At 44.2% G+C, this 26,706-nt stretch overlaps 1 protein-coding gene across 3 annotated transcripts in view; it reads left to right on the top strand.

Annotated features, from left to right (window-relative positions):
• The window catches only part of LOC140468227 (3',5'-cyclic-AMP phosphodiesterase 4B-like), a 666,103-nt gene that overhangs the window by 384,456 nt on the left and 254,941 nt on the right, over positions 1 to 26,706 (top strand). For 2 of the 3 annotated variants that reach the window (XM_072564484.1, XM_072564485.1), the window contains 2 exons: positions 14,078 to 14,263; positions 23,909 to 23,945. In XM_072564484.1, coding sequence (XP_072420585.1) covers positions 14,078 to 14,263; positions 23,909 to 23,945 — 223 coding nt within the window. Of the gene's footprint in view, positions 1 to 9,815; positions 10,003 to 14,077; positions 14,264 to 23,908; positions 23,946 to 26,706 lie in introns of those variants that run through there. The other variant, XM_072564486.1, reaches the window with a different exon arrangement.

The raw sequence follows: 26,706 nt of genomic DNA, 5'->3' as shown, positions 1-26,706 counted from the left end.
GGTGAAGAAGTTTCTCCTCATCTCTGTCCTAAATGGTCTACCCCGTATTTTTAAGCTGTGTCCTCTGGTTCGGCACTCACCCATCAGCGGAAACATGTTTCCTGCCTCCAGAGTGTCCAATCCTTTAATAATATCTTATATGTCTCAATCAGATCCCCTCTCAGTCTTCTAAACTCAAGGGTATACAAGCCCAGTCGCTCCAGTCTTTCAGTATAAGGTAATCCTGCCATTGCAGGAATTGACCTCGTGAACCTACGTTGCACTCCCTCAATAGCCAGAATGTCTTTCCTCAAATTTGGAGACCAGAACTGCACACAATACTCCAGGTGTGATCTCACCAGGGCCCTGTACAGCTGCAGAAGAACCTCTTTGCTTCTATACTCAATCCCTCTTGTTATGAAGGCCAGCATGCTATTAGCCTTCTTCACAACCTGCTTAACCTGCATGCTTACCTTCATTGACTGCTGTACAAGAACACCCAGATCTCTCTGTACTGCCCCTTTACCTAAATTGATTCCATTGAGGTAGTAATCTGCCTTCCTGTTCTTGCCACCAAAGTGGATAACCATACATTTATCCACATTAAACTGCATCTGCCATGCATCTGACCACTCACCTAACCTGTCCAGGTCACCCTGTAATCTCCTAACATCTTCCTCACATTTCACCCTGCCACCCAGCTTAGTATCATCAGCAAATTTGCTAATGTTATTACTAATACCATCTTCTATATCATTAATATATATTGTAAAAAGCTGCGGTCCCAGCACTGATCCCTGCGGAACCCCCACTGGTCACCGCCTGCCATTCCAAAATGGAGCCGTTTATTACCTCACTCTTTGTTTCCTGTCAGCCAACCAACTTTCAATCCAAGTTAGTACTTTGCCCCCAATACCATGCGCCCTAATTTTGCTCACTAACCTCCTATGTGGGACTTTATCAAAAGCTTTCTGAAAGTCCAGGTACACTACATCTACTGGATCTCCCTCGTCCATCTTCAGAGTTACATCCTCAAAAAAATTCCAGAAGATTAGTCAAGCATGATTTCCCCTTCATAAATCCATGCTGACTCTGACCTATCCTGTTACTACTATCCAGATGTGTCGTAATTTCATCCTTTATAAAAGACTCCAGCATCTTTCCCACCACTGAGGTCAGACTAACTGGTCTATAATTTCCTGCTTTCTCTCTCACACCTGGTTTATGAGGGAGTGTGTGTGGGAGAGAGTCTGGTTTGTGAGGGAGTGTGTGTGTGTGTGTGTGAGGGAGTGTGTGTGAGAGGGAGTCTGGTTTATGAGGGAGTGTGTGTGGGAGAGAGTCTGGTTTGTGAGGGAGTGTGTGTGTGTGTGTGTGAGGGAGTGTGTGTGGGAGGGAGTCTGGTTTGTGAGGGAGTGTGTGTGGAGGGGAGTCTGGTTTGTGAGGGAGTGTGTGTGGAGGGGAGTTAGGTTTGTGAGGGAGAGTGTGTGTGTGGGAGTGTGTGTGTGGAGGGAGTCTGTGTGGGAGTGTGTATGGGAGGGAGTCTGGTTTGTGAGGGAGTGTGTGTGTGGGAGGGAGTCTGGTTCTTAAGGGAGTGTGTGTGGAGGGGAGTTAGGTTTGTGAGGGAGTGTGTGTGTGAGGGAGTGTGTGTGGGAGAGAGTCTGGTTTGTGAGGGAGTGTGTGTGTGGGAGGGAGTCTGGTTCTTAAGGGAGTGTGTGTGGAGGGGAGTTAGGTTTGTGAGGGAGTGTGTGTGTGAGGGAGTGTGTGTGGGAGAGAGTCTGGTTTGTGAGGGAGTGTGTGTGTGTGTGTGTGTGAGGGAGTGTGTGTGGAGGGGAGTTAGGTTTGTAAGGAAGTGTGTGTGTGAGGGAGTGTGTGTGGGAGAGAGTCTGGTTTGTGAGCCAGTGTGTGTGAGGGGGAAATGGTTTTGTGAGGCAGTGTGCGTATGTGAGGTAATGTGTGTGTGGGTGAGTCTGGATTGTGAGGAGCTGTGTTTGTGTGAGGGAGTGTGTGTGGGAGAGAGTCTGGTTTGTGAGGGTGTGTGTGTGAGATTGTGATGGGTTTGTGTGGGAGCGTGTGCGTGTGAGGCAATGTGTGTGTGGGTGAGTCTGGATTGTGAGGAGCTGCATTTATGTGAGTGTGTGTGGGAGGGAGTCTGGTTTGTCAAGGCGTTTGTGTTGGGAGTGTGTGTGCGTTTGTGTGAGGGAGTGTGTAAATGTGTATGTGTGTGAGGGAGAGAGTCTGGTTTTGAGGGAGTGTGTGTATGTGTGTGTGAGGGAATGTGTGTATGTGTATGTGTGTGAGGGAGAGAGTCTGGTTTTGAGGGAGTGTGTGTACGTGTGTGTGAGGGAATGTGTGTATGTGTATCTGTGTGTGAGGGAGTATGTGTATTTGTGTGTGTGAGAGGGAATGTATTTATATCTGTCTGTGAGGGAGTGTGTGTATGTTTGTGAGGGAATGTATGTGTGTGTATGTGAGGGAGTGTGTGTACGTGTGTGTGTGAGAGAGAGAGGGATTGTGTCGATGTGTATGTGACAGATGGTCTCAGTCTAGTTTTCCTGTGAGGTTATAAAAGTTTTCTGCACAATGACCCAATTCATTTCTCTGAAAATCAACCCCTCCCCCAAAGCCCTCCCCACATCCTGCCTACTCTGTGCAGAAAAACATCTCAGTGAATAGTGAGCTCTTTATAAAAGGTTGTTTTTTAATCTTTCCCCTGTGCTAGTCTCATTGAGGTAGCTCTCTCCAAGGATGCATTGACACTTACTGCCGGACTGCCCGTTGGCCCTGTGAGAGTTCTCTGCCAGGACTCTCTTGCTGGTGTCATCATTTCTTCATTAGACATCACCATCCCTCCATCTGTAGCTGAACATTCAGGATATTAAGTACGCACCTCCTTACAGACCACCTGACTGCTGATCCTGATGTGTCTGTTATAATTTAGGAGCTGAAAAGGAAGAAGTAACAACATTTCTTTCGTAGGTTCTCATGCTCTGCTAAATGCATAATAACCCTTACAGGGTAGATAACAGCGTCGCTATCATCCCCGCACCCAAACACTCACTGCTCATGGAGGCAATGCAAGCTGTGGATAGCATCCAAGTCCCTGAGCCGACAGTAACCACACAGAGCAAGAATTGGGAAAACCCTAGCTTGCCTTCCTCCAGGGTGTCCTCCTCCTGCCTGCATCTCTCTCTCTCTCTCTCTGTCTAACCCTGTGCCACAACTCCCCAACCTCTCAAAACTTTGCTGTCCATGGGGCATGGCTGCTGCAATCTTAAACCCATTCCATTTAAACTACTGAGGACCCAACAGGCCCCACACTGCAACAAGAACTTTTATCTATACTGGCTTTTCAACAGAGCAAGTGATACCAAGGAGTTTCACAAACCAAAGTATGGTGCTGTGTCATTTGAGAAGGTATGGGGTTAAATGTCCAAAGGTTTGGTCAGAGGGCTGGATTTCTAAGCAGGGCCTCAGAGAAACATTGATATTATTATTGGCTCAGTGTCCTCAGGCAGTGCTCCCTAGCAGCAGGTCAGGATGGCGAATGGTTTGCAGAGTTATTTACAAGTGATAGTTTTCCCAGGTACCCGCTCCCTTTGTCCTTCAGATGGAAGTGGTTATGGGTTTGGAAGGCTCTATTTGAGGATTCTAACCAATGCTCTACCAGTGATTACTTTTTATTGACCATCCACATGCCTTCTGTTAATATCATTTCGCTGAATGGATATACAATAGACACCTGTATGCCACATCTGTCAATTCCTCTACTGCCTGTCCTGTGAAAATCCTCACCCAATCCTGGGTGGGACAGAAAATCCTCAGTTAAAGATCAAGAAGCCTGAAGATGTTGTCTTTTGCTCCCATCACAAACCTCGCTGTCAAACCCACCCCCTCAATCAGTGCCTCAGTCCATCGGGCCACCATTTCATTCCCCCCCGTTCCCCCCCACCCCCATGGCATCATCTCATCCCCACCACTCCTCTCCCTGGTCACCCCCTCAGGCTGAACCGCGCTGTTCACACTGAGTTCTTGTTGCTGCTGACCTATATTTCAGAGCCCACATCTCTGCATCTCCTTGCCACCCGTCTAACCTTACCTGGTTACGCTGCTGGCTCAGCTATAGTGACAGCTCCAGCAGTGTTCCTCTGGCCGTCCTGCCTGTCGATAAGATTCTGTTCACCCCAGACTGTGCTGCAGGCACCAAGTCACCTTCCCCTGTTCTCACAAGCACAGATTCCCAGCAAAGCAGAGTCTCTGTGTTAAAATGCTCAGCACTACTTTCGAATCCCTCTGCAACCTTTCCTCCCCCAGCATCCCCTACCATGCTCCTCCAATTCCACCCCTATCCCTGATTTTAATCAGCCCATTTTTAGCTGCCAAATTCATTCTCGTGCCAAACCTCTATACCTTTAGTGTGCTGTTTAACGTCTATCCCCTTAACCAGGTTTTCACTTGTTTCTCTGGTTCAGCATCCATTTCTATCTCATGAGGTTTGTGTGAAGCCAAATCAGAGGTAGTATTGACAAACAGGATCATGTGGGAGCTCTTTTCGGAGTCTGTCCTCAGGTGGCAATCGCTTTTTAACACCATTCCAGAATCGGCGGAGAGAGAGAGTCTCAAAGGCGAATGATATCCAGCACAAATGTAGTTTTCATGATCTGAAAGGGCTATGCTTTAAAATTGATGGCTTTTGGGTCCATGTGTAGTCCACTGCAACCCCCCTCGCTAGCCTGGAGAATGCTGCTTGCAGTTGTATGAATTGTACTGATTTCTCAGTATTGGAGGGCCCAGTGAGATTTTGAGTCACCATAGGAAATGACATCATCAACCCAAGGAAACCCAAACATAAAAACAGAAAGCAGGCTACACCACCAGTGCTTCAACCAGAGGCTCACTGAAGATGTTACCTAGTTTGGTAACGAAACGTCTGAAAACGAACCTTCCAGCTCAGCGAGCAAACCTACATCCAGAACCTCAATCTGAGCTACAGATCTTCTCAAAACTCACTTAATGGGGGAACATTTTAGCAATAGTGACCACAATATGGTGCAGTTCAAATTTGTTCTGGACAACAAAAAATACGGATTGCAAAAGACAGCTTTGGATTGAGGAAGGCAAATTTTATTAGAATAAAGCAGGACCTTGGCCACAGTAAACTGGGAACAACTCCTTGTGGGTAAGTTTACAGCAGAGCAATGGTGGGGGTGAGGGGGGGGGGGCATTCAAAAAGGAGTTGGGGAGAGTACAGGTCCAACATATACTTTTTTGAGGGAAATGTAGGAGCAATAAGTTCAGAGAATCCTAGATAACGATGATAAAGAAGAAGAGTAGGGCTTTTAGGAGGAGTACAGGAAATTCAGGAGGGAACATAAGAAAGCAATTAGAAGAGCAAAACAGGGGCATTAGAAAGGACTTGTGAAGAGATTAGGGAGGATCCAAAGATATTTTATTAAACATTAAAGGGAAGAGGGCAACCAGGGAAAGAGTAGAGACCAAGGGGACATCCTACCTCATGTTGGAATGGTGTTGAATATATACTTCCCTTTGGTTTTAATCTGGAAATGGAGAATGGAATTCAGGAAAAGGTACCTGAGGAACTTGCACAGTTTGACATAGGAAATGGGGAGGCATTGGATGCTCTGTCAGGCTTAAAAACAGTCAAATCCCCTGACCTGGATGAATTGCATCTCAGGCTATTGTAGGACACAAGGTAGGAAATTGCAGTAACTCTGACACAAAGTTGTAATTCATCTCTGGCCATGGAGTAAGTGCCAGAGTACTGGAGGACAGCTGATTATGGTTCCACTTTTTAATAGGGGTGGTAGAGATGAACGAGGAAATTATAGACCGGTGAGTCTCATGTCAGTGGTAGGGCAACCATTAGAGAAAATTCTGAGGATGGAAATTAATACCCATTTGGACAGGCATGGGTTAATTAGGCATAGTCAGCATGGCTTTGTTAGAAGGAGGGCATATCTTTTATTTTGAAAATGTGATCAAGTGTGTGGATAAGGGAAGTTCAGTCGATGTAGTTTACATGGATTTTAGCAAAGCTTTTGACTAGGTCCCTCAGGGGAGACTGATTGAGAAGGTTAAAGCACATGGATTTGTGGGAAACTTAGCAGGATGGATCATAAACTGACTCAGCAATAGGACACAGAGGGTAGCGCTGGAAAGCTGTTTGAGTGACCAGAGGCCAGTATCCTGCCGTGTACCACAAGGATCAGATTGGGACCCTTATTGTTTGTTAGATTCATAAATGATATAGATGAAAATGTGGGGGGAATGTTCAGACAACAAATTTATAGACAACACCGAGATTGGTAGAGTGATTAATAGTGAAGAAGATGGTTGTAGGTTACAGGAAAATACAGATGGGTTGGTCAGATGGATAGACCAATGACAGATAATATTTAACCTGATAACTACGAGGTAATACACTTTGGAAGAAGAAACAAGATGAGGGAGTATTTGATGAATAAGGACACTGGGTAACTTAGAGGAGCAGAGAGATCTCAGGGTAATTATTCACAGATCCCTGAAGTCAGCAGAGCATGTGAACAGGAGGGTTAAGGCCATATATGGGACACTTGCTTTCATTTAGCCATGGCAGAGAGTACTAAGAGCAAGGAGGTAATGCTGGAGTTGTACAATGTGTTGGTCAGGCCACAGCTGGGGTAGTGTGTGTTTCTGGTCCCCTCACTATAGGAAGGATGTGCTAGCACTAGAGGGGCTACAGAGGATGTTCACCAGGATGTTGCCTGGGATGAAGATATTGAGCTATAGGGAGAGACTAGATAGGTTTGGATTGTTTTCTTCAGAGCAGAGAAGGGTGACGGGGTTCATGATTGAGGTGTATAAGATTATGAGAGTGTAAGCAGGGTGAATAGAGATCAGCTGTTCCCCTTGGTTGTGGAGTCAATCAAGCATTGTTTTAGGGTAAAGGCCAGGAGATTCAGAAGGGATTTGGGAAACATCTTGCTCACACAATGAGTGGTAGGAATCTGGAATGCACTGCCTGGTAAAGTAGGGAGGCTGGAAACCTTTAAAAAATATTTGGATGAGTACTTCAAATATCACGAGATTCAAGGATATGGGACATGCAGGAAATTGAGATTAGTGGTCCAGTGGTAGTTATGTCAGATCAAACTCGTTGGGCCAAAGGACCTTTTCTGTGCTGTATGAATCTATGAAAGAACCAACATGACAAAACTGACACGATCTTGTGTGTAATTTACACATTGACCATGGATTTCCCCCCAAAATGGAAAGTCTTTAATGTGACCTGCTGGGTTTCTGCTCCGTGGATAATGAGGGAAAGTGAGTGACAGGGATGGTGTCTCAGTCAGGAGTGAGATTCTGATCGAACTGTAGCTGGCTAGTAGCCAGCACTGAGCTGGAAATGAATGGTCCTGTCGTCACAGCTGACTGAGTACAGAGGGATAGGACAGGCTGACATCACTAAGACAGCACACACCCTCCTGAACTACTGCAAAGAGACGGAGTCAGGATTCCCAGCACTGGAGCTGTTCAGCTCGTAGATTCCTGCAAAAGTATGGCAGGATCAACTTGAAATCAAATCTCCACTCTTGTGAAGTCTCATCACTGCAAGGCTGACTATTGAATCTCAACTTCTCTGCAAAACGTCTCACACTTTCACCCCCTCCACAAGTTCCCAGAACACCGATGGCACCGTTTATTCCCGTCACTGAGATTCACTCAGGTCTGCTAGTTTGGCAGTGAGCTGTTCAGTCTGCTTGGAACAGCAATGTGTTGTAGTTCTATTAATGTCTTAACTCCTGGAATTGTGTCTTGCCGGTGTACAGATCTGTGTGAACCCAGCACTTGCCATTTACCTTCCCCCAACTGGGTTATCATAATGTGTACAAAAGTGTGAGCAGACCAATCAACTACAGTAGGCATCACAACAAAGCCCCCCTTCACTTTCCAGCAGAAACATGAGTGGAGACTGGAATAGGGGAAGATCCCTGAAAAGGGACTTTGGCAGTTCCCTGGATAGAAATTGAAGTGAGGGAGGGGAGGTGGGACCTGGAGTCAGCAGACAGAGCTGAGGTAAGGGATGAGGCACGGGCCTCACTGGATAATTTCTCCAACTGCTAACCATCACCTTCCTCACTTTTGATGGTGTGTGGTACCTGTAATGGGCTTGGCATGGTAAATGTCCAATTGGAAACATGGGTGATTTACCTGTGGTGGTTAATAGGTGGAAGAATATACCATGGGTAATGTAGTGATGGGAAAAATGTTCAGTTTTGTGTGATTGCAGTGCTAGATGTAAAAAAAAACTAATCCTCATACTGTTACTAACAGAAACGTTATGAGCCGTGTGAAATCAGGTAAAGAGATCAAAGCCAAAACCCTAGACCTCTCAATCCATGTGTTTCCTTATTACAGTTACCCACTAAGTAACTGGGACACGTAAAGGTTCATTTTTAAAAATCACATTCACATTGACCTTCATGTGATATAACTTAGCTCGGATTTCTGCCAGACTTACACTGATACGATATTTTTCCAAGAATTCTGTGCATTTCAAACCGCTGGGTTACTGATTACACTTGGAACAGGCCATTAGACACAGAAGGATCTGCCCTAGTGTTGATGCCTGAAATGAACCTCCTCCAACCCTGTTCATCTCAACCTAGTAGCAACATCCCCTTCAATTTTTGTTTTGCCAGCATGGATGTCTGAATTATGTAGTTAAACCAGAGAGGAAGACTTAAGGTGGAGGATGTTGGAATGTGTGTGTGCAGGGTTTTTTTGTAGAGCTTAGGATAGGAATAGGTTGGGAGCTGGGATTGGTGTTGAGATTAAGTTTAGGATTGTACTTTAGGAGAACAGACTCCAAAGAAAGGGTTTGTAGATGCTCTGTTTTATGAATATTTCACAAAATATTTAAATTGCACTTGGGGGTGAAATGTGGACAGAATGATCATATTTGCTGTAAATGGAGTCTTGGTTGTCAGTCAGTGCTTCTCACTTATACCACACATTTACTCCATGTATTAGATTTCAGTGGCAGATACTTCCTGTCACTGCACCTGAGGAACAGTGCACTCTGGTCCGTCCTGGAAGAATGGCAAAACTCAAAGCAATCCCAGCTCTCTGCCCACTATCACATGGGATTGGTGCAGCATTAGAAAATTCAAGTACTCAAGCCCAATTCTACTCTTAACCAGTACCCTCACACATTTCCTTTCTGTGAGGAGCAGGTGCTCTCCTGGTCTGGAGGGTTAGCAACGGAGATCTCTCAGGCATGAGCCAAGTCAGCACAAACCAGGGGCTTACTCTGGGATTGGCCAGCTTTGTGGGGACCGGTACATTTGTATCAAGAGGATTGAGGGCTACAGGGAGAAAGCAGGAGAATGGAATTGGGAAACTTATCAGCCATGATTTAATGGCAGAGCAGACTCGATGGGCTGAATGGCCTAATTTCTGCTCCTATGTCTTAGGTCTTATGGGAATGAATGAAACAAAAGTATTGCTGGAAAAATTCAGCAGGCAGCATCTGTGAAGAGAGATCAAAGTTAACGTTTCAGGTCCGGTGACCCTTCCTGAGGTCCTTTCTGGATGAAGATGTTTAGCTTCCTGCCAGATATCAGTTTTTTGCAAATTTCCGAGTTTGTTGCAAATTTCCAAATTTGTTGCTTATGTGGTTGTTTCTCTGTCTAAACGTCATCAGCTGTCAATTCTGTAAATAGATCCTATAAAACAAATAGCATTTTAATGAAATGTAACTTGGTTCAGTCCAAAGCAGTGAGTCTGTGTCGGGTTTTGTAAAAAGCCACGCTACCTCTGATACCTCGGGACAGAGAGAGAAATGAGTAAGTGCTGGGCAAGTTGTTCGGTTCAGATTGTCTTGCAGTAGCTGACATTGGACATCTTCACACACGCTTCTCAGATGTAGCCGAGGGTCTGACTTCATTTGGTATAGGACGGTGTTATGCATTTCTCCTTCAGTGAGGAAGACATCAAGAAACAACGATTCACAAGGACTCTTAGGTTTGTAGTCCTTCTCTATTTACTGGATGTTAAACAGTGATTGAGGGCAGAAGAGGGTGGTGGGAACTTGAAACAAGCTTCAGCTCCATCGTGGGGCAAAACTATCAAACATCAACTCCACTGTGGGGCAAAACTATCAAACATCAACTCCACCGTGGGGCAAAACTATCAAACATCAACTCCACTGTGGGGCAAAACGATCAAACATCAACTCCACCGTGGGGCAAAACTATCAAACATCAACTCCACCGTGGGGCAAAACTATCAAACATCAACTCCACCGTGGGGCAAAACTATCAAACATCAACTCCACCGTGGGGCAAAACTATCAAATATCAACTCCACTGTGGGGCAAAACTATCAAACATCAACTCCACTGTAGGGCAAAACTATCAAACATCAACTCCACCGTGGGGCAAAACTATCAAATATCAACTCCACTGTGGGGCAAAACTATCAAACATCAACTCCACTGTGGGGCAAAACTATCAAACATCAACTCCACCGTGGGGCAAAACGATCAAACATCAACTCCACCGTGGGGCAAAACTATCAAACATCAACTCCACCGTGGGGCAAAACTATCAAACATCAACTCCACCGTGGGGCAAAACTATCAAACATCAACTCCACCGTGGGGCAAAACTATCAAATATCAAGTCCACTGTGGGGCAAAACTATCAAACATCAACTCCACTGTGGGGCAAAACTATCAAACATCAACTCCACCGTGGGGCAAAACTATCAAATATCAACTCCACTGTGGGGCAAAACTATCAAACATCAACTCCACTGTGGGGCAAAACGATCAAACATCAACTCCACCGTGGGGCAAAACTATCAAACATCAACTCCACCGTGGGGCAAAACTATCAAACATCAACTCCACCGTGGGGCAAAACTATCAAACATCAACTCCACCGTGGGGCTACAGAAACTCAAACGTCACCTCCATCTGAATGAGATTGCTGACAAGAGACTAGAATATAGAGCAAGGAGGATGAAGCCACCAGTAAAGGGGCATCAGTTGTAGGTGTGAAGCTGATGTCAGGCTCTGTCAGCTGTGGGTCTACACTTCAGCAATGCTTTGGTTGCTTCTCTGTTTGACATTCTCAAAAATGGGTCCACTTTCAACAAGTCATGTTGCTGCATCTTCCCTCGGCTTGTGTGTCATCCATCGGTAGCTCCAACAAGGTAAAGTCACCATAGTGCTAGTGGATCTTAGGGCTGCCTTCTCACTGGAGTGAGACAACCAGCAGTGGTTTACACTGAGGGTCAACATGCCTTAAGTGAAGGGAACGATTGAGAGGGAGAGTTCTTCAATTTAACCTCATTGGAATTGAACCCACATTGTTGATATCACTCTACATCATAAACTAGCCATCCAGCCAACTGAACTAACCAATCGCCAAGCACCCAACAACTGCACATTGTTAGTGGCCACAGCACTACCTGCTGACAGTGCAGTAAGTTCTCTACTTTTCATTGGTACTGAGAGGTACTCATACCAGTCAGTCTCCATTTGGATTTATGGCCTGTGCAGTTGGCATAGCTGTGAGAAGTTCAGCTGTTAGAGACCTGGCTGAGTATCCCTCCTCACTGATGAGCTAGCTCACTCAGCTGATGCTTATGTTATCTCATTCTTTCACAGCTATTGTTATTCTATAGACTTTGGTTTTTAATCAGATTAATGTGCTTAACTGATTTGTTCACACTTCTAAAGAAAGTGCAATAGCAATATTCTGCTTCTTACCAATATTCTGGCCTTGATCAAAATTCTGTACCTGATTAATATTCTGCTACTGATCAACAAGCAGCCCCTGCTCAGTCTAAAACTCCTGGTCAATAGTGTGTTCCTGATCAAAATATAGCATTTTGGCAAATCTTGATTGATCTCACATTTTGATCAATGTCCTATTCTTGATTCACCTGATGAAGGACCGTCGCTCCGAAATCTAGTGCTTCCAATTAAACTTGTTGGACTATAACCTGGTGTTGTGTGATTTTTAACTTTGTGCACTATTCTTGATTGTTACTCAACTCCAGATCAATAATAGTGCTCCTGATCAATATTGTCCACTATTTATGCGTCAATGTTAAGTACTTTGTGCCCTCTGTACACAGCAGTGCCTGTGAACTGATGCACAAAATGCTTTATCTGTATACAAACAGTGAGGAGGGAAAGAAAGAAACAAAATAGGAAATAGAAGGATGAAAATTAAAAATGAAGTTAAGCCTGGACCTGTGAATGTAGAACTAACAGAAGAAGGTGGAAATGAGACTGGAGAGTGTGTAGAGCAGTGTATCTAATCCATGTGGGGGGCAGAGTGTGTCAGGCAGGGTAGTTAAACTGAATGGGGGGAGACTGTGTAAGGAAGGATATTTAATCAGATTGTTCAAGGTGAACGTGTAAGGCAGGGTGCAGTTCCTGGAGAATAGGATGTATAATTTTTTTTTTAAACTATCAGCAAATTGAAGGATAAGATTAAAATGTAGGGAGATCTAAGGTTAATGATGACAAAATTTGAAGTGAAGTGTTTGTGGTGGTATATGCAGGTAGGGAGTTATGATTTTCTGTTGGATCCCATTTGATCAGCCCATCATGTTATCATAGAGACCTTCTGTCTACACTTCAAGATAATGTTTGCTGGCTTTTGATGTGAATTGGTTCAGTTCCCACACCTGTTGAAGTTTTCATGAAGGCCCTGCTTTCTTGACCTAGCCCCTGGCCTGAGGTGTACCACCAGTGATCTGTCTCTGATCAGATAGTGGAACTGTGGAACTTTACAACGTACCTTGGATTTTAAAACTGTACTGTGTTCAGTACTCAATGTTCATGCCTTCTATTCTACCAAAGCCTCATTTATCTCTTTAGATTTCCCTCACCCTGTTTCCATGGTGTTGGAGTGGTTTGTGCTCTCATCCCTGCACCCAGCCATCAGACTGCTTCAGTTAGGCAATCACACAGTGGATTCAGCCAGAGATAGTTCCTCAAATCAACAGCTAATCCCAAGCCCACAGAGCATTTAGTAAAGAATGATTCCTCATTCAGTGTTAACTTCTACAGTCACCATCTACTGCCAAGTAAGAGTAAGTCAGGAGAGGGTTAGCAGGCAAGAGAGTGGACGTGACTGGAGTGCCAAAAGATTGAATAAGTGGACTGGACACAGATTCTTCACAATGTGGGGCTGGACTGTAACTAAGGGGTTGGATGGGGCAAAGTGGGAGTTCTTGAGTGAAGGAGAGTGGTTTGGTGTTTCCTGGGAATTATTAAAACCAAGATTTAGTAACCTTTACAAATAAATCCCATATTTGGATTCTGATCTAGAATGCATAGCTTTTGCAAACTGAAATATCCCAGGGTCTGTTTTGCTGGGATAAGGTAGCAGAGGCTGCCAACACCATTGGATTTATCAACCCTGGTCGTCATCTTCAGGAGGGAATGGTGAGGGGAAGGTAGAGGAAGAAAATAGAACTGTGGGAAGTTCAGGGATTTAAAAAGCTGCTTAAGAAGGACTGTGGCTGCACCAGGTGAGTTAAAACAACCGACATCTAAAGTGTGTGGTCTGTTATCATCAATACTTTGAGAGCACAGGTGTTCTTCAAAATATCAAAAGATTTAGCCCTCAATCAGCGATGAGTCTAAAGGATTAGTTAAACACAAAGACTGTGTCAGGATACAAACCGAAATCAGAAACATCACAGGTAAGTTGTAAAATATGACTTATAGTATCCAGTATGTGTTAGAGTCCACAAATGGATGTGACATGAAGGTAGACTTAGATTTATCTGTGATATCCTCTACAATCTGATATTTTGTCAACACCTAATATTCCGATATTTAAAACTGGAAATGAAGGGCAACTTGAGTTCATTGACCAGTAGCCCACTGAGTGTCACCACCTTCAGGAGATGGGGAACTGTACCTGAGGGAGAGTCAGCACCTTCAGGAGAGGAAGACGGCAATTAATTGAGAAAGATATTATTTTTAAATTTCCAAACGTTCCATCAGCAATTTTAGGGAATATTCATTTGGATATGCAAACTAATGAAAAACAAATTCCTCTTTTTGCAGTTTTGACGTTGAGAATGGACCATCTCCAGGTCGGAGTCCACTGGACTCGCAGGCGAGTCCGGGACTGGTGCTACATCCGACATTCCCTCAGAGCCAGCGTCGGGAGTCATTTCTTTATCGGTCTGACAGCGATTACGATATGTCACCCAAAACAATGTCCCGAAATTCCTCCGTGACAAGTGAAGTGTGAGTACAGCTTTATTATTTGTTTTTTGATTGTCTGTAGATATCTTTTATACAAGAGAACTTCATGGCAGTGTACTCTCCCTGCCTATAGAATCTTATTTCCTGTTTATATATCTCAGACTACTTTTAATGTCAACATTTCCCATTATGTATGCATATGTCCATATTTGGACTGGGATTTATTCATATAAATGTGTCACATTTTAATTATACCTTCCTTTCACAGTTTTATGTGCCTAACCCCTTTGGAGATACTTTGAAGCTCCAGTGAATTCAACATCTCTTCCCAAATTCCAGTAGCCTTTTATATGGAATGAGAAACAAGAATATCAAATGAAAAAGAGCTTCTGTGCATGAACACTGAAATCCTCCTGTTCCAGTGTCTTCACATCACATAATGTTAGTGCAGTGGTTAGGTGGGCTAATTGAATCTTGTCAGTCATTGCAACAGGATTGGAATATAAGGTGAGGATGTTGTGCTACAGTGGTACAAGGACGATGTCTGGAGGACTGTCTTTACTTTTGGTCTGTTACAGAAATGCTTTAGAAGCAGTTCACAGAAGGTTCACTCACTCATTTCTGGGATAAAAGGGCTTATCTTATGAAGAAAGGTTTAAAAGGTTAGGTTTGTACTAATTGGAGTTTTGAAGATTGAGAGATGTTCTTATTGAAACAAACAAGACCTTGAGGGGACCCCTGGACTGGGAGAGCCAGGTTTAAGTCCCACCTCTCCCAGAGGTGTATAATAAAATCTCTGAACAGCTTGATTAGAACCATATGGTGGATGACTGGATGATGTTCGTCTTATGTAGAGACTAAAACAAAGGGAGATAATCAAAGATTAAGAGATCTTCTTTCAGGACAAAGCAGAAAACAACTATTTACCTCCTTACTATTGAGAGTTCATCCCCGCAGCAATAACTGGCCCAGTAGCTACGAGAACTAAGCTAGATTAATAGTTGAATATCACAGAAACGATCAGACCCACAAGTAACAGCAAGTAAGATCTGCTAATATAACTGTGATATAAAAGGCCTTGTGTCCCTCACAAATCAGATCAGTAATTATGGGAAAGTATCATTGTTTAATGATAGTTTCTTCTGATTTAGGGTTGCAAATTTTCAAAACATTTTCAACAAGGTGAATCATTTGCCTAGATTTAATGCAGTTATACTTTCTGGCCTTAAAGTGACAGGCTTTAATTATAGTTTCACCTGAGTATTCATTTAATAATTTGAGATAAAAGTCTTTGTACCACTGCTGGAGCTGTATGCTGGTGAAGGAGCTTACTCGTCCATTTCACCCATTTCTCAACACAGCATGACAGAACCCACAAGTTATTGAATCCATCTGTTATCCAGTCCATCTGTTACTCAGTCATTCAATATTTAACACACCCTTTACCAAACCCAATGGTTAATTAACCTATCTCTTATCAAATATACCCTTTATCTATCCCATTGGTGTTAAACACATCCATTATCGAAAATAGCAGTTATCCAAACTGTCAGTTATTGAAACGTTGGATATAGAACCTACTCCCTACCTCGTTTTATTCCAGTTTCATTAGAATGAGGATTGGACTAAGTTATTATAGCATTGTTTCTTGAGGGATCTTGCTGTGCACAGATTGGCTGTCACATGATACAAGTGACTAAATTTCAAAAGTATTTCATTGGTTCGAGAACATATTTGGGAAATCCTGAGTTGGTGAAAGGTACGATGAGAAATGTCATTCTTCACAAGAGGCAGGTTTCCCACTCCATTCAGCTAGCTGGGACAATCCACTGTTATAATACTCTTTCGCTTTTATAAAACCACATTCTGACATGTGGTCTCCACTACTATACTCTGATCCCTAAGCATGTACATCGTATGTAGTTTTTTAATTTTGGGTTATATGGAGATTTTACTCATTAGCTACAGGATCTTTCTTATTTCTGAGACATAGAGATCACATTTGCTCAGTTTTCTGCAGCCCAGGACTATGTAAATATTGACTGAAACCTTTAAACTGCTGACACTGATGGGGGCCTCCACTCATCCGCAATATATCTGCCTTTGTACGTGACATCTGGCAGTTTTCAGACCACTAAGCATCATGCATTGAGCACAGACAGGGAAAACAAGGCACTATTACCTATCACTTTGTAACTTCCAGGAATAATCTGATTGATTTCTCCATCCTGTGATAATCCAGGAAAAGCCTGAGAGCATGCTTACATTGTGTCCTGGCCAGAAGTACCTCAGGTACTCAACACAAAATTAACAGGTAATATGAGCGAGAGCACTGCAGATTCAGGAACTGCAGGAAACAGGGCAGATACAGGTGATACAGAGAGAGAGAGAGAGGGGGGGGGGAACAGGAATACAGGAGGTGCAGGAACTATAAGAAACTATAGGTACACAGAGACAGGGAACAGGAACACAGCAGATACAGGAAATACAGGAAACAGGATAGGTACATGAGATACAGACAGGCAGAGAACAGGAACACAACAGACAGGAGCTACAGGATGAAAGTGAGGACTGCAGATGCTGGTGATCAGAGTCCAGATTAGAGTGGTGCTGGAAAAGCACAGCATGTCAGGCAGCATCCGAGGAGCAGGAACATCGACATTTCGGGCAAAAGCCCTTCATCATCAGAAATGAGATAACAAGAATCCAGAGAAAGTATATTCCTGTCAGGGTGAGAGGGAAGGCTGGTAGGTATAGGGAATGCTGGATGACTAAAGAAATTGAGGGTTTGGTTAAGAAAAAGAAGGAAGCGTATGTCAGGTATAGACAGGATAGATCGAGTGAATCCTTAGAGTATAAAGGATGTAGGAGTATACTTAAGGGGGAAATCAGGAGGGCAAAAAGGGGACATGAGGTAGCTTTGGCAAATAGAATTAAGGAGAATCCAAAGGGTTTTTACAAATATATTAAGGACAAAAGGGTAACTAGGGAGAGAATAGGGCCCCTCAAAGATCAGCAAGGCGGCCTTTGTGTGGATCCACGGAAAATGGGGGAGATACTAAATGAATACTTTGTATCAGTATTTACTGTGGAAAAGGATATGGAAGATATAGACTGTAGGGAAATAGATGGTAACATCTTGCAAAATGTCCAGATTACAGAGGAGGAAGTGCTGGATGTCTTGAAACGGTTAAAGGTGGATAAATCCCCAGGACCTGATCAGCGGTACCCGAGAACCCTGTGGGAAGCTAGAGAAGTGATTGCTGGGCCTCTTGCTGAGATATTTGTGTCATCGATAGTCACAGGTGAGGTGCCGGAAGACTGGAGGTTGGCAAACGTGGTGCCAATGTTTAAGAAGGGTGGTAAAGACAAGCCAGGGAACTATAGACCAGTGAGCCTGACCTCGGTGGTGGGCAAGTTGTTGGAGGGAATCCTGAGGGACAGGATGTACATGTATTTGGAAAGGCAGGGACTGATTCAGGATAGTCAACATGGCTTTGTGTGTGGGAAATCATGTCTCACAAACTTGATTGAGTTTTTTGAAGAAGTAACAAAGAAGATTGATGAGGGCAGAGCAGTAGCTGTGATCTATATGGACTTCAGTAAAGCGTTCGACAAGGTTCCCCATGGGAGACTGGTTAGCAAGGTTAGATCTCATGGAATAAAGGGAGAACTAGCCATTTGGATACAGAACTGGCTCAAAGGTAGAAGTCAATGGGTGGTGGTGGAGGGTTGTTTCTCAGACTGGAGGCCTGTGACCAGTGGAGTGTCACAAGGATCGGTGCTCGGCCCTCTACTTTTTGTCATTTACATAAATGATTTGGATGTGAGCATAAGAGGTACAGTTAGTAAGTTTGCAGATGACACCAAAATTGGAGGTGTAGTGGACAGCGAAGAGGGTTACCTCAGATTACAACAGGATCTTGATCAGATGGGCCAGTGGGCTGAGAAGTGGCAGATGGAGTTTAATTCAGATAAATGCGAGGTGCTGCATTTTGGGAAAGCAAATCTTAGCAGGACTTATACACTTAATGGTAAGATCCTAGGGATTGTTGCTGAACAAAGACACTTTGGAGTGCAGGTTCATAGCTCCTTGAAAGTGGAGTCACAGGTAGATAGGATAGTGAAGAAGGCGTTTGGTATGCTTTCCTTTATTGGTCACAGTATTGAGTACAGGGGTTGGGAGGTCGTCTTGCAGCTGTACAGGACATTGGTTAGGCCACTGTTGGAATATTGCATGCAATTCTGGTCTCCTTCCTATCGGAAAGATGTTATGAAACTTGAAAGGGTTCAGAAAAGATTTACAAGGATGTTGTCAGGGTTGGAGGATTTGAGCTACAGGGTGAGGCTGAACAGGCTGGGGCTGCTTTCCCTGGAGCGTCGGAAGCTGAGGGGTAACCTTATAGAGGTTTACAAAATTGAGGGGCATGGATAGGATAAATAGACAAAGTCTTTTCCCTGGGGTCGGGGAAAGCAGAACTAGAGGGCATAGGTTTAGGGTGAGAGGGGAAAGAAATAAAAGAGACTGAAGGGGCAACTTTTTCACGCAGAGGGTGGTACGTGTATGGAATGCGCTGCCAGAGGATGTGGTGGAGACTAGTACAATTGCAACATTTAAGAGGCATTTGGATGGATATATGAATAGGAAGGGTTTGGAGGGATATGGGCCGGGTGCTAGCAGGTGGGACTAGATTGGGTTGGGATATCTGGTCGGTATGGACGGGTTGGACTGAAGAGTCTGTTTCCATGCTGTACATCTCTATGGCTCTATGACTCTATCAGGAATGATGTGCATTTGACTTGCAGTCCAAAATATGAGTCACAAATTATCATCAGAATAGGAGTTGTACAGAGTTATAACGCTACAGGAGTTACAGGAATCAGACAGATACAGAGACATAGGGCAGGGGACCACAACAGATACAGGAGCCATAGAAAACAGGGCAGATACAGGTGATGCATAGAGACTAGGAAAAGGAACACAGCAGATATAGGAGCTCCATGGAATAAACAGATACAAGAGATACAGAGAGACAGGGAGCAGGAATTCTACAGATACAAGAGGTGCAGGAAGTACAGATAAAGATTTAAATCAGATTCTCCTCTCCCTCCTTCACTGTTGTAGTGAGTAGAGACTAACGCCTCTCTACTTTGGTGTCACCTGAGTAAATCTCTGTATTGCTGTCTGTCTCTGTCTGTATCTCTTTCTTCATCTTGTCTCTATCCCTTACTGCCTCATTCAGTTCTCTGATGCCCTCTCACTTTATCTTACTCTATTTCTCTCTCTCTGCCAATACCAGCTTGCATTTGTGTAGCACCTTTAACAAAGTAGAACATCTCAAGGTGTTGCAGACAAATGTCCTCAAATTTTATCTCGCTCTCTCTTTCTAACTCAGTCCAATGCCCATTCTCTTGATAAATTGTGACTCATATTTTGGTCTGCAAGTCAAATGCACATACCATGCTTCTCAACTCTGTGACTTGACTTATAAAAATAACTACCCAGAAATCAGATTTTCAGTTTCTACAGGTGGGCTAGATCTGATGTTGGGACAGGAGGAAGGTATTGTGAGCAGGTGTCCTGGCTTGAGGCTTTGGCACTGTGTCTGAAACGATTTTAAAGACCATAAAATGTCTCTCATTTTTCCAATTATGTAGACCCTAGGGCTTATGATGGAATATAGTAGCAAACAGTGTTTGTTTTAACAAGGAGACATACTGTTCAAAGATTTAAGGAGCAGAACATTTAACTGCTTTGACAGTTTGATAGGTCCCATTCATAGCTGCTTTTCACAGGCCTTCTTGTGAGTTTTGTCAGTTAATTCTGACAGGTCTGTCGATAGTTCCTTGACATTTAATAAGTTTATGCCTTTTTAAACAAACAATGAAGTGTACTTTAAAAATCCAAAAGGCACCATACCCACCCCCCAGAAGGTGTCTGGGGCCATATTTGAAGGGTATCCTGGTTTCCAAAGAAAAGGACAAAGTTTTGATCTGCTTTTTCTGGTCTTACTCTGCAAATGTAAATTAACAGTTGTCTCTGTGATACAGGCCTGTGTGAATCATGATTCAACACACAAATTGAAAATGGAAATATCATTCACCAGTGTCAGCACAGCTTCATGAAGGGCAAGTCCTGCTCACCAAACTTGCTGCAGTTCTTTGAGGATGTAACCAGCAAAATGGATAATGGGGATCTGGTGGATGCGGTATATTTAGATTTCCAGGAAGCATTTGACATAAAAGACTGATCCAGAAGGTTAGATCCCAAAAGTTAAAGATAGACTATTGGCTTGAATACAGGACTGGCTGACTGACAGAAAGCAGAGGGTCGGGATAAATGGGTGCTCTGGATGGCAAACTCTAACAAGTGGGTGCCATATCGTGCATTTTTTAGACCACATCTATTTACAATCTGTAAAATGATCTCCAAGCAGAGACCAAGTGTAACATCGTAAAATTCACAGATGATACTAAAATAGGTGGGAAAATGTGGGCTATGATGAGGAGGTAAAGAGTTTACAGATGGATATTGATAGGCTCAGAGAATAGGCCCGAATCTGGCAGATGGAGTTTGATGTGGACTAGTGTTAGGTTGTCTATTTTGGCTGGAAAAATAAAAGGGCAAATTATTATTTAAATGGGAATCAGATTCAAAGTACATCAGTGCAGAGGGATCTTGGTGTCTTTGTGCATGAATCGCAGAAAGTGGGTTTGCAGATGCAGCATATAATAAGAAAGGCAAATGGGATTTCAGCATTTATTGCAAACGGACTGGATTATGAAAGTAAAAAAGTGTTGTTACAATTATATAAGGTGTTGGTGAAACCACACCTAGAGTACTGTGTCCAGATTTGGCCTCCTTACTTGAGGAAGGATATGGTGGCACTGGAGGCAATTCAGAGGAGGGTCACCAGGTTGATGCCAGGGATGAAAGGGCTGGTGTACAAGGAGCTGGTGTACAAGGAGCTGGTGTACAAGGAGCTGGTGTACAAAGGGCTGGTGTACAAAGGGCTGGTGTACAAGGAGCTGGTGTACAAGGAGCTGGTGTACAAAGGGCTGGTGTACAAAGGGCTGGTGTACAAGGAGCTGGTGTACAAGGAGCTGGTGTACAAGGGGCTGGTGTACAAGGAGCTGGTGTACAAGGAGCTGGTGTACAAAGGGCTGGTGTACAAAGGGCTGGTGTACAAGGAGCTGGTGTACAAGGAGCTGGTGTACAAGGGGCTGGTGTACAAGGAGCTGGTGTACAAGGAGCTGGTGTACAAAGGGCTGGTGTACAAAGGGCTGGTGTACAAGGAGCTGGTGTACAAGGGGCTGGTGTACAAGGGGCCGGTGTACAAGGGGCTGGTGTACAAAGGGCTGGTGTACAAAGGGCTGGTGTACAAGGAGCTGGTGTACAAAGGGCTGGCGTACAAAGGGCTGGTGTACAAGGAGCTGGTGTACAAGGGGCTGGTGTACAAGGAGCTGGTGTACAAGGAGCTGGTGTACAAGGGGCTGGTGTACAAGGAGCTGGTGTACAAGGAGCTGGTGTACAAGGGGCCGGTGTACAAGGGGCTGGTGTACAAAGGGCCGGTGTACAAAGGGCTGGTGTACAAGGGGCTGGTGTACAAGGAGCTGGTGTACAAAGGGCTGGTGTACAAAGGGCTGGTGTACAAGGAGCTGGTGTACAAGGGGCTGGTGTACAAGGAGCTGGTGTACAAAGGGCTGGTGTACAAAGGGCTGGTGTACAAGGAGCTGGTGTACAAGGAGCTGGTGTACAAAGGGCTGGTGTACAAAGGGCTGGTGTACAAGGAGCTGGTGTACAAGGAGCTGGTGTACAAAGGGCTGGTGTACAAGGGGCTGGTGTACAAGGAGCTGGTGTACAAAGGGCTGGTGTACAAAGGGCTGGTGTACAAGGAGCTGGTGTACAAGGAGCTGGTGTACAAGGGGCTGGTGTACAAGGAGCTGGTGTACAAGGAGCTGGTGTACAAAGGGCTGGTGTACAAAGGGCTGGTGTACAAGGAGCTGGTGTACAAGGGGCCGGTGTACAAGGGGCCGGTGTACAAGGGGCTGGTGTACAAAGGGCTGGTGTACAAAGGGCTGGTGTACAAGGAGCTGGTGTACAAAGGGCTGGTGTACAAAGGGCTGGTGTACAAGGAGCTGGTGTACAAGGGGCTGGTGTACAAGGAGCTGGTGTACAAGGAGCTGGTGTACAAGGAGCTGGTGTACAAGGGGCTGGTGTACAAGGAGCTGGTGTACAAGGAGCTGGTGTACAAGGGGCCGGTGTACAAGGGGCTGGTGTACAAAGGGCCGGTGTACAAAGGGCTGGTGTACAAGGGGCTGGTGTACAAGGAGCTGGTGTACAAAGGGCTGGTGTACAAAGGGCTGGTGTACAAGGAGCTGGTGTACAAGGGGCTGGTGTACAAGGAGCTGGTGTACAAGGAGCTGGTGTACAAGGGGCTGGTGTACAAGGGGCTGGTGTACAAAGGGCTGGTGTACAAGGGGCTGGTGTACAAGGAGCTGGTGTACAAAGGGCTGGTGTACAAGGGGCTCGTGTACAAGGAGCTGGTGTACAAAGGGCTGGTGTACAAGGAGCTGGTGTACAAGCGGCTGGTGTACAAGGGGCTGGTGTACAAAGGGCTGGTGTACAAGAGGCTGGTGTACAAAGGGCTGGTGTACAAGGGGCTGGTGTACAAGGGGCTGGTGTAAAAGGAGCTGGTGTACAAAGGGCTGGTGTACAAGGAGCTGGTGTACAAGGAGCTGGTGTACAAGGTGCTGGTGTACAAAGGGCTGGTGTACAAGGAGCTGGTGTACAAAGGGCTGGTGTACAAGGGGCTGGTGTACAAGGTGCTGGTGTACAAAGGGCTGGTGTACAAGGAGCTGGTGTACAAGGAGCTGGTGTACAAAGGGCTGGTGTACAAGGAGCTGGTGTACAAGGTGCTGGTGTACAAAGGGCTGGTGTACAAGGAGCTGGTGTACAAAGAGCTGGTGTACAAAGGGCTGGTGTACAAGGGGCTGGTGTACATGGGGCTGGTGTACAAAGGGCTGGTGTACAAGGAGCTGGTGTACAAAGGGCTGGTGTACAAAGGGCTGGTGTACAAGGGGCTGGTGTACATGGGGCTGGTGTACAAAGGGCGGGTTGAACAGCTTGGCTTGTACTCACTGGAGACCATAAGACCATAAGACATAGGAGTGGAAGTAAGGCCATTTGGCCCATCGAGTCCACTCCGCCACTCAATCATGGCTGATGGGGAGGTCAGAAAGATGAGGGAGGTTCTGATTGAGGGATATCAAATGCTAAAGGGGATTGATAAGGTGGATGTTGAACAGGCATTTCCCTCTTGTGGGACAGGCTCAAACAAGATTTGGACTGAGATGAGGTAGGTTCAAAACTGAGGTGAGGAGAAACTCCTTCTCTGAGAGGGTTGTAAATCTGTGGAACTCTGCCCCAGAATACAGCGGAGGCAGACCAAGGTAAGATCAGCCACGATCCTGTTAAATGGTGGTGTGGGCTCGAAGGGCTAAATTGCCTACTCCTGCAGCTAAGTCTGATATGAATATGGGAAATGTCGTCTTCATGGGTGGCACTTCCAATTTTTGACCAGTTTTATAAAGACATCCAGGCAGGTATATCTGTCTTCTGTTGGGATATTTTGGTTTTTAATCCACCTGTTGATCCACGTTCTGAACTCGTGTTTTTTCTTTCAGACATACTGAGGACCTCATTGTCACTCCTTTTGCTCAGGTGAGTTAAGCTAGCCAACTTCTTACAACCTGTCTGTCGTTCTCTCTGTCTCTTACTGTGCTGCCACAATGTTCTTAAGAAAATCACAAATGAAATTAGAATCTCTTGTACTTCCTAATGACAGAACACAAAGTAGCCATACAATTAATCCTGCTGCCCTATTCTATAGCACAGTTCCTTTTCAAGTAATTTTCCAATTCCCTTTTCAAAGTTACTATTAAATCTGCTTTATTATCCTGTTCGACAGTGCATTCCACATCACTAATTGCTGTGTAACAAATTCTTCCCATTTCCTCTGATTCTCTTGCCAACCTTCATTCTGTGCGCTCAGGTTAACAATCCTCTAGAAATAGCATCAGCTTATTTACTTTACCCAAACTGCGTATAAGTTTGGAAGCTTCATTTAACTCTTTCCTTAACCATCTCTGCTCTATCTGTGCAATCCCTGCCTCTCCATGGTTCCGAAATCTCTCTCTTCAGCACCATTCTAACGAATCTCCTAAGGACTTGACATCGTTTATAAAGTGCAGTGCTCAAAATTGGACATTATCTTCCAATGGCGATCTAACCAGTGTTTTACATACACTTAGCACAACTTATTGTTGTTATAATCAGTGCTTCTGTGTATAAACCCAAGAAACCTGCATGCTTTTTAACAGTCTTCCCAACTTGTCCTAGTACTTTCAAAAATGTACATATGTAGCTATATCTGTCTGTTGTTGCATCTGTTTAAAGTTACACCAATAAAAAAAAATTGGCTCTCTTTATTCTTCCTTCCAAAATACACACTGTCACACTTCTGAATGTAAATTTCAACGGCCACATGTAGTTTACTTCACAGCCATGGAAACACAGAAAACAGGAGCAGGAGGAGGCCATTCGGCCTTTTGAGTCTGCTGTGCTGTTTAACATAATCATGACTGATCGGTCCCCTGTTCCCACTTTCTCCCCACATACGCTTTGATCCCTTTAATTCTAAGAACTATATCCATGTCCTTCTTGAAAACATTCAATATTTTGACATCAACCACTTTCTGTAGCAGAAAATTCCACAGGCTTTTCACTCTCTGGATGAAGAATTTTCTTCTCATCTCAATCCTAAATACTCCATATCCATAGAGTGTGGCCCTTGGTTCTGGACTTCAAACTCCCTGTGATTTTTATAGGTTTCTGTGAGATCCCCCTCATTTTTCTAAACTCCTGTGAATATAATCCTAACCAATCCATCTCTCTTCATACATCAGTCCTGTCGTCCCAGGAAGAAGTCTAGTGAACCCTTGTTGCATTCCCTCTTCAGTCAGGATCTCTTTCCTCAGATAAGGAGAGCAAAGCTGTACCAAGGTTCTGCACATGGGGCCATGACTTCCTGAGGTTTTCCATTCACCTCATTGTTCACTGCATTTTTGAGCGTTGAATAATTTGAAAACTTTGAGGTTAGGTTCTCTACACCCAAGTCCAGCTCACTAATAAAAATCAAAAAGAGCAGTGTCTCTAATATTGGCCCCTAGGGAACACAACGGTATATGTCTGAAATCATGTGTTCAATATTACTCCCTGCTTTCTGTCCCTTAGCCAAATGTGCATCCATGATGTCATTTCCTCTTTAATCCCATTGGCTTCAATTTGGGTTTATGCCAGAAACATTAATTCTCTTGCTCCTCAGATGCTGCCTGACTTGCTGTGCTTTTCAACTTCAATGTTGCTGACTAGTCTATTACTCAATACACTGTCAAACACTTCTGATAGTCTGTGTATAAAATGACCAGCTGTTATTTCTTAATGTATATTTCTCAAAGCAAACATAAATGTTGTCCAGTTTCTGGTCACTAGTCAGTTATCGACCACTGCCTGCCAGATCTATTCCATCTCTCCTTTCTTAAACAACATACAACATTTGCAATCCAGCAATTCTCTGGCATCACTTAAATTTCCAAGAAGGAATGAAAGATTATTGCTTGAACCATGCCCTCCGCAGTAACTGAGGATGTGTCTATTTGTGTTGGGTGACTTTTCTATTTTGAAGTCCCGCCAACCATTTAAATACCCTCCTATTTTTATTGAATCAAATTTCTTCACCCCTTTCCAGCTCCTGTACTGTGATATTGCAGGGACAGATGCAAAGTATTCATCCAGACCTCAATCATTCTCTCTGCCTCCAGAAGAAGATACACCCTTTCTTTAACTAGATGTGTGTTTGGGAAAGAGTCTAAAGTTTGTTTGTGTTCTCTGCTAATCCTGCCTCATATATTCTTCTTAGCCTCCATCTGCCCTTTTCCATTTCTCTGAACTTCAATCATTCAGGGTTTATAATTCTTCACCTCTCTATATATCATTAAACCCCTCTTCCTGTTGCATGTTTACTCTCTATGGCTCGTCTCCTTCAGGGTGCTGAACTTTTTGATTCACTTCCTTTTCCCCTCCGGAATCTATTTAATTTGTATCTAAATTATTTCCTATTTGAAATCCTGTTATTGTTGATTTATTGCTCTATGTTTTAATCTTTGACTACAGCACACCTGAACTAGGTACCTTTTAAATGAAATTATCCCTCCTTCAGATCAATATTTTCATCTTTTAATGTTGTTTGTTCGTTTCCATAACTACCCTATACTCCCTTATACTATCACCGTGCCATTGGATTGTTACAGCCAAAGACTGTTTACCCGTTGAGTATGGTCTAGCTCACCAAATGAGTAGATCACTTTGTACACTCTCCCACTTTCTCCCTGTTGCATATTTTTCCTTTTCAGACAGCTATCCA

Source organism: Chiloscyllium punctatum, chromosome 46 (genome assembly GCF_047496795.1).
Source record: "Chiloscyllium punctatum isolate Juve2018m chromosome 46, sChiPun1.3, whole genome shotgun sequence".
Classification (NCBI taxonomy): Eukaryota; Metazoa; Chordata; class Chondrichthyes; order Orectolobiformes; family Hemiscylliidae; genus Chiloscyllium; species Chiloscyllium punctatum.
The sequence above is the reverse complement of the archived record's forward strand: the minus strand, read 5'-3'. Positions and strand labels throughout refer to the sequence as shown.